The following is a 9,337-nucleotide window of genomic DNA, read 5'->3' as shown; positions in this document are numbered from 1 at the left end:
CCGTTCATCTTTCGTCAACACTTTGGTCAATAACTTAAAAACGCTTTCACTAATTTTATGGGAAAAATTATAGGGGTACAGGGATCTCCATGGATGAAAATTGAACCATGGAGGAACTTTCACCATTACAAACTGGTCTACGCTGTACAGTGTAGCGCGATCGGAAGTATTTTATCCCTCCATACAAGGAATGGTGAACATGCTAATTCATTGCTTATTTAAATTACATTTATTTTAATTTTCATTATAGAATTAGAAGTATCAATATTTTCATTTATTGCCGTTTTTAACCATTCAAATGCCAAGTCTTCATGGTCCCCCCTTAGTCGAGAATGACCCAAAGCTGTCATGAAGGTCCCCATGCAGATTTCTTGTATTTTTGGTAATTGTTATGGGAGTTAAAAATCATATGATGTGGAGCTTATTTTTCATGGACACTGTCAAATTCAGAACCAATTACCGGTATGGCTGATTTGCAGCAACAACAAAACGATTCGTACGGGTTATGTTAAAGGTTAAAGAGATTTGTAAAGCAAACGTTGACAAATGAAAAGGTTTTTAATGACTTTATCTGGCAAATTGATGCTGTGCAACATGCATCTTTCCGAGTCTGAATAGAAACCGGAAACGCGGATGTATCAATTTGATTGTAATATACGAAATGAATTCGGAATTGCGATACGATATTTCTTTACAGGAAATATTTAAGTTTTTACTTTTAAACTTTTAAAGTCAAAATAAAGCACGTGTTCGACTTGTTAAACTGTTTTCTTTGTATTAACTGGATCAAGGATTTGTATAGTAATACTATAACAAATCCTTGACTGGATTATTAATTAATTTATTTAATCTAAATTATCATAATCATTTGCTGAAACTTAGTTGATTAATTCGACAAATGGATCGTCTATCCTCAGATAGTATTCTCCTGTCTGGTTTGTTGATCTACCTGTATACAAGCTCAGGTACAAGTGATTAGCGATCTTAATCCGGATATCCCTCAGGCGTTAGAACTGTATTGATTATGACATAAAAAGCCCAAGGGTTATGCAATTACATGCATTTGATTATAATTGATAAAAAATGGCGTCGGGCTACAAAAAACGATGAAGTTTTGAACGATGGCGCAAGCCAATTTAACGATGGCGCAAGTCATTTGACGATGGCGCAAGACATTTGAACGATGGCGAGGCGCCATCGTTAAACAGGCCATGGAGATCATAGTACCACAGGGGTTTGTTTGGCAGACTTTGTAACAGCATCCTGTTACAATTATATGTATTTTTCAGTTATGGTCCTTGGACCTAGAAAATTCATGCAAGAAATACATAGTTACTGCTGGGGAAAGTTCTCTCTCCACTGAATTTAATGAATTTAATGAATCACTTTTTTTTACTTAAAGATTTTGATTTGATATTTGGTTTATAGTTTGACCATTACAAGTTACAGATCAAGTTTAATTTTTTTTCTGATCTGATGATGTTTTGTAGAGTTATTTGACCTAGAAAAATCTCACAATTAATCAATTTTATGCTTTTTTTTTAGTCAGGCTTGACTACCTTTATATTGATTTGAAATTTGGTATCTATAGTTTTAACATGACAATTTACACATCTTGTTCAAATTTTATTTTCTGGAACAATGAATTTTAACTGGTAGGGGACTTTGTATTGCAATACTCTCAGAATGCTCTCAGAATGCTGGATACTATCCATGCTGGTCTGTGTCCACACTTGTTCATAAATAAGTGGGTATTTTCAACACATAGGACAATAACTCAAAAATTGTGAATTGTTTTAAAATGTCTATTGATGTAAGCTCCCTTTTGCTTTTTTTTAATTTCATATTATGTGTTTGGAATTTATTGGCTATAAAAAAAGGGGGGATTTTCCAGTTTTCGGACTATAGCTTAAATTCCTTCTAACCTTTTCTCACGTTATAAAAACACAACATTAGGATTGACAAAAGAAAGCTCCCTTTTGATTTAGAAAAAAAAATGGCCATGTCATTTCAGAGTAATATGACTTTAACAATTTGAATTATGGCAATTTTTCACATTTTGCACACTTACTCTACTATTCCTATATTGATTCCCTTGAAACTTTACATTATTGTTGGGATTGATATTATGAAGCTCCCTTTTGAATTTTTATTATTTATTTGTTGATTAAGAGTTACAGGACTTTGACAATTTGAATTTAGGGAAATTATTCATGCCTTCCTTTCCAATTTCTACAGTACAGGCGTATCATGCGCTCTAGGCGCAGCTGTTTATTGATATGGGCATTCTATCCGTCCATCCATTACCATTGCTTTATTGTATTATGTGGAGATTGACTCAAAAATGATTTTAAAATGTTTATATTTAGGAGACACACATTTCTATAAATGACAATTTGAGAATTGACAAACCTCATTAGATGATGATATGCAACCGCTGATAATCATAATAAAAATTGAAGACAATACATTGTATCTAATCAGATACTGCTGGGGAAAGTTCTCTCTCCACTGAATTTAATGAATTAATGAATGATAATACATTCTTATACAATTGCATACCATGAGCTAAGTTTTTATAGTCTTCAATTACATTTATTCTGGTTCTTAGCTGGTGTTTATCATCATCATCTAAAGGGCAATAAATCATTTGTATTTCTATTTCATCTAAACTATCATCTTCTAGATCAGAGTTATATTCCTCTACCCCATAGTCATCTGTAACATGTTCAAGGGAGTCATTAGAACCGGCCTGTAACAGCAGGTCAGTGATTGAAACGTTCTTTGAATTTATTGTTTGTAAAACTCCTTTTATAAATAACTGATAAGGAGTCATGCTTCCCTCTGTACTCAATCCATGATTATTATACTGGTACACAAACATTTTAAGTGACTTGTTGATTCTTGGTAAAAAAACATATTGGAATGCCCACATGTGACAAGCAGATGTTATATCTAATAGTTCATCATCTTCCATAAATGTAAATAAATCATAGTATTCATTAGATACAGAATCCCAAAGATCGACCCATAATCTCTCAATTCGTTGGTTGTGGCAACTTTTGCCTTTGATTGCACTACCTCTATTTGTACCACGGTATCCTTCCATGAAGGTGCATATGTCTACATTTTCAACACCATGGTCCACTCTAATACGTGATGGAACTCCATGTTGTGTAGTGGCCTCAATAAAAAGATCATAAACTGTGGTTGACTGGTTATTATTGCTGGCATGTAAAAAAGTAACAAGGCGACTGAAGCCATCAATACCACCATGAATAACAATGTTCCATCTAAATTAAAAAAAAAGAAAGAAAAAAGGAATTGCTTTAGAAACAAACAGAATAAAATTTATTAGTATATGTTTAAAATAGGGATGCTGAGATAATGAAATTTATCTGTTTTGTCTGCCCGAGTCCTGACTGACAATGTCTACAAAGACCACCAAAACTGTTAAATGGCGTTTTAAGTACTTATTAAATATACAGTAAAAAGCAAAAATAATCATTGATTAAAGATTTAAGCAAAAAATTATAGGTGAGCGATACAGGTTCTTAAGAGCCTCTTGTTACAGTTGAATTTAACTTACTAAATGATTATGCATGTCTTGATTCAGGATTCGTGCATAAGATAAGATTGAACTACGAAAATGTGTTTAACCAGATAACGGGAAAATCAAGACTAGAAATGGGAAACGCACATTAACAGTCATCAGGTTAAACATGATAGTCACTGTTCTTTTGTCACTAAAGTACTACCAGCAAGGTAACATATCCAATATGGCCTCAATAGCACCTTCTTATGACATTGGTCCGAATTCTTGTGTAAAGCAATTACAACCTTACTTTCAACATGGAAAACTATTCTTGCTCGATTGAGTTCATGTATTCCGCGAACTTATCTGCTTGAGCTCAAGTTAAACAAGAAACAAGTTACATATATAAACCAAATATACGTCTTTGGTTGAACGAAGAATTATTTTGATTTTCAGATCCTTATTTTGCATATGAATAACATGATTGCTGTTCCTGTAAGTTTTATCATTTAAAATGATCTCAACCAAATAAGCAGGTTACTATAGATAAACAAAAGTGTAAGACTTGATGGTGAGAGATCGTCATACTGAAGTTTTTGGCTAAATGTATAATAAAAAAATGACGGCTAAATGTATAATAAAAATGACAGCCCTTATTTTTTTTTATCAAATAACAATCTATAAAATTAGGATTTGACAAAAGTGTCTTTGAAAATGGAAATCATGGCAAACTGCATGCATGGCTTAAACTCCTCTGGTGACACTGAAAAACTCGACCGGTCTAAAATAACCAAATGATAATCGTATAATTTCCATTGAAATATACCTTATCAGTTTGTGGTTCCCATCCATATGCCACAGGGAATTTGGTCCAGCAACTTTATATGTTCTCCTATGCACATTTCGTCTTTCAATCGACCTCAAAGCACATCCAACAGGATCAACTCTGTGGCAGGCATCTCTCACACTCTGTCGTGAAACATCAATGTTGTCCATGGAAAGGCGAACCCGTATTGTGTTCGGACCTATTCTTTTATTTGTTCCAATTATGTTCCTGACTTTATCATCCAATTCTTCGTCTGATATACAAGTCTCCCTTCCTTCCCTCAACTTTATGTCAAACTGTCTAAAATTAAGGAAAAAGAACAAATGTTGAGTCCAAAGAGATTTTACTTGTTTTAAATTATTTTGAATAGCTTATGCCTCTCCCATGAATAACTGCATCCTTATCACTACATAAACGGTAGTATTTCTACCATGCATAATGGCCAAAAAAAGACAAAATGTCTGCTATATTAAAATGATATATTTATTTTGTTTAACAGAATGTTACACAATTTCAAATGTTTTTTAATTGTATCCTCAATACTTTTTCATTCGATAATTTAAGATGTGAAAACAAGGAATTTCTATATGTTGAAAAACAATGTATCTTGAACATCTGTTTGATCAGCTTGCACATCCAGTTTAGCTGTTGCTTGGATGTAGGTTGAAATTTTGGTTTCAAAACAAACGCATAAGAAAAGATAAGATATTATGTCTGGACACACGTAGTCCGATAAACAGTTCTATTAATACTATTCTAACCTGAGTCTTCTGTGAACAGTGGATTCTGATATTCGAAGTGTTTTTGCCATTAATGGTGCTGTGAATTTGTACTTCACTAGGAATACCAATTGCTCTTTCGATATATTCAGCCTTGGTGCTCCAACAGTTCCAATGTGTGTCTTCTCTGTTTTATATCCAATTAAATCTTTAAAAATATAAATATGCACCGATCAAGAATAAAGACAATAAATAGCTTCTATTGCAGGTATGTTTGTACTTTATAATATTTTTGAAAGAATACGTCTTTATTAAAAAAGGTTAATTTTCCAATAGGTGGATCAAGATCTGCCTTCTCCAGAGCACCTGAGATCATCCCAATTTTTAGTGGTGAGGTTCATGTTTCACAGTTTTTAGTTGTTCCTGCGCTCGCTTTGCGGGTGGGATGTAGAAATACCGCGTGTCCATCCGTCCGTCCGTGTGTCCGGTCTTGTTAGCGCTCTCACGGGTATCGTTCATGTCAGAATTTTATAAAACTTATACTATAGGTTAATATCAACAATATCTTGGAAAGTATTAAAATGGGTACCGTTCAATTTTTATAAAAAGAGTTGTGCCCTTGGAAATATTAATTTTATGGAAAATGGTATCGTAAGGTCTCTCACGGATACAATTCTTGCCAGAAAAATACTTGTACTATAGGTTCATATCTAGGACAATTTTTAAAATGGGTGCCGATTGACACTTTTAAAAAGAGTTATGCCTTTGACAGTTGAAATATTTGCAACGTAGGGGACATTGACACTCTCTTCTATTTTTCATTATGTTGTTTTTTTTTGTACTAATGTTTGTATGTTAGTCTGTTTCCCTTTTTAGTCCTGTCATTGTCAGTCTATTTTTATGCCCCACCTACGATAGTAGAGGGGCATTATGTTTTCTGGTCTGTGCGTCCGTTCGTCTGTCCGTTCGTCCGTCCGTCCGTCTGTCCCGTGTCAGGTTAAAGTTTTTGGTCACGGTAGTTTTTGATGAAGTTGAAGTCCAATCAACTTGAAACTTGGTACACATGTTCCCTATGATACGATCTTTCTAATTTTAATGACAAATACAGTTTTGGCCCCAATTTCACGGTCCACTGAACATAGAAAATTATAGTGCAAGTGGGGCATTCGTGTACTATGGACACATTCTTGTTGATTTATGAGTTTGAATAACACTCTGGAATCTTTTACATTTGAAATAGCTAATTAATCATTATTTCACTTTTTTTTTAAATGTTTGAATGAGAAGAAAATTCATAATTTGATTGTCGAAGCTAAGGCTCATGAAGATTCACTGAGTTGAGCACGTCCAACCTTTACAACAGTTGCACTTACCACTGCTTGCGTTGGAATTATTTCTTGAAGTTGTATCAATTTCGTCGCTCATATCTTTGACAATTGATAGGATATCATCTTTCTCAGCAACAGATATAAACAAACTACCAGCTCTGTCTATATCTCTAGATAAATTATTCAGCCTACAATGCAGAAACCAGCAATATATTAAGCTGAAAGAGAAGAACCTACAAAAATGAACATTTGTCATCATTTTTATAAATTTAAGAAATGCGTTTCATGTCATTTTCGAAACAGGCTTTGATACAACAGATTTTAAAAATGATGCTTATTAAAGTTGTGTCTGAACAAAAATTTATAATAACACTTGTATTTCAGTATTATTTGTTACCTTAGTTTCAGATTGTCAATAATCTGTGGAGTCTGCGAATCTGAGGCTCCTATACGAACACAATAATCTATAGTTGACTGCACCTGTCGTAGAAAACGTTCTTTGTCCGATTCGATACTTCGTACTCTTTCAGCCATCTTTATTCAAAAATAAATGCAGCTTTCCATTGTAAACGGGTTTTTGATTGGTCGAGTAGTAACATGTCAGTTGCAAGATACTAATATAAAGCAGCATTGAAATGTTAATATCTTTCATATCAGTTCAATATTACAATCTAAATAATTCTTCGAAGTATCTAGATGCTTATTCAAACCATCTAGATAGAAGTGTGAAGCATCTAGATAGAAGTGCAAAGCATCTAGATAGAAGTGCAAACCATCTAGATAGAAGTGTGAAGCATCTAGATAGAAGTGCAAACTATCTAGATAGAAATGTGAAGCATCTAGATAGAAGTTCGAAGTATCTAGATAGTTGTGTGAAGTATCTAGATAGTTGTATGAAGTATCTAGATAGTTGTATGAAGTATCTAGATGGAAGTGCAAAGTATCTAGATGACAGTGCGAAGTATCTAGATAGAAGTGCGAAGTATCTAGATAGTTGTACGAAGTATCTAGATAGTTGTATGAAGTATCTAGATGGAAATGCGAAGTATCTAGATAGAAGTGCAAAGTATCTACATGAAAGTGCGAAGTATCTAGATGGTAGTGCAAAGTATCTAGATAGAAGTGTGATGTATCTAGATAGAAGTGCGAAGTATCTAGATAGAAGTGGGTAGTATCTAGATGCAGAAAATTAATTTAGTCAGTTCGGAAAAGTATCTAGATGGATGTTACAACCATCTAGATGCTTCGTCGAAGTATCTCGATACTTGAGTGAAGTATCTAGATACTTGTACAAAGTATCTAGATATATTACCGAAGTATCTAGATGCTTTCAATAAGTATCTAGATGAAAAATGCATCTAGATGGAACCATCACTATTTTGACATGAACGGCCACTCATACAGTTGGTAATTGCAATAAATACAAACCTTAATTGGTTTCCTACCTGTCAATTCAAAGTTGACAAAAATCACAACATTAACAAAAGATTATAATTAATCGTTAAAGAAAAATATTACTTGAATATAACAGTTATTATCAAATATATATATGTACATCTTTAAATTGTGAATATATGTACAATATCTTTTACTAAGGCCAGAAACATATGATAGTATTATATGTCTCTTCTTATCAAATTGATGACTGTTCAATACTGTAACAGTTTATGTTTTACTGAAGTATACAAACCAATTGCCATGCTTTATAGAAAAAAAAGTAAACCAAACTATCTTAACCATTGTTAACATGTTCAATATAAATTGAATAAGAATAACAAACAGTTTCCTTCATTGACCCTGAACAAAGTTTAAGATTTTTTTCATTGTAATCAGAATGTAATCATAAAGTAATCAGGAATACAGGATATTTTGAAAAGTAATTGATTAAATTAAATTACGTGTTATCAGATTTTTGGCTGATAAATGATTACTTGAAAAATTGTAATAAATTACAGCTGATTAATGATTACAATTACAATAACCTCAACTCTGTTGCTGACTACTGGGATGGTGACACACTCTAGTATGAATCCATTAGCAGATATGATATCGACATAGTTGTAAATAAACTCATCATTGTTTGCGTACAAAGGACTCATCAATGAAATCAAAAGTTAAAAAGGCCAAATAAAGTACAAAGTTAAAGATCATTGAGGAACCAAATTATGGAAAGGCTTAACCAAATTAATGTCCTATTGTCTATTTGAGGGGTAAAAATCCGAAGTTTTAAGAAGAAAATCAGTTGTCAATAATTAAATCATATGATATTTGTTAAGAAACACAAGAATAGTCTGTCCTAGCTTTTTCCTTTGAGATATATCGAACGAATTGTAATAAGTCCTGTATACAGAACTCTACGTTACGAATACCTTGGCATTTCCCATTGAACTGATAGCAACCATCGACTCCACAGTGGCAGTTCTGCCCGTAGAAACCTATTTCGCATAATTTACACTCTTGGTCTTTACACTCAATGCAATGTTTGGTACAGTTTCCAAGGACTTCCTCTTCATTCATCGAGTTGTTACTACAGTTTTTGAGCCAAAAGCCTCCATTATTGTTATCAATGGTATTATTGGTACAGTCCTGTAACGTACCATAATTATTTATTTCTGTGTAATTATCATCTCCCAAATCAGCATTATTGGTTTTATATGGTCTATTTTCTAAGTCCCTTGTTTCATCACAAAAAGAGAGTGCTATTCCTCTCTGTTCAAATTCTGCATGAATAGTTATATTAACCCATTTAACATAATTGTGGTACATAATAACAGAAGATATATAATTTCTTTAATATTTACAGATGTCTGCAATGGCAGTTTACCGATAGTTCTATCCCTAAAATACATTATTAATTTCCTAATCACGAAGAAAGGCAAACTCATTTATCATTTATACTGCAATACCTGTCATACGAATCCAAAAGAGC

The 9,337-nt window shown here is 33.1% G+C and overlaps 1 protein-coding gene across 1 annotated transcript; it reads right to left on the bottom strand.

The window, feature by feature from the left end:
• Positions 1–746: 746 nt before the first annotated feature.
• LOC143083455 (uncharacterized) lies at positions 747–7,805 on the bottom strand. Its single transcript, XM_076259711.1, has 5 exons — positions 6,806–7,805; positions 6,454–6,596; positions 5,123–5,288; positions 4,362–4,661; positions 747–3,293 (listed from the first exon to the last, which is right to left on the bottom strand). The coding sequence occupies exons 1-5, from the start codon at positions 6,940–6,942 to the stop codon at positions 2,477–2,479; spliced, it is 1,563 nt and encodes a 520-aa protein (XP_076115826.1). The 5' UTR covers positions 6,943–7,805; the 3' UTR covers positions 747–2,476.
• Positions 7,806–9,337: the final 1,532 nt, after the last annotated feature.

Source organism: Mytilus galloprovincialis, chromosome 7, assembly GCF_965363235.1.
Source record: "Mytilus galloprovincialis chromosome 7, xbMytGall1.hap1.1, whole genome shotgun sequence".
Lineage (NCBI taxonomy): Eukaryota > Metazoa > Mollusca > Bivalvia > Mytilida > Mytilidae > Mytilus > Mytilus galloprovincialis.
This window is presented reverse-complemented; position numbering and strand designations above follow the sequence as displayed.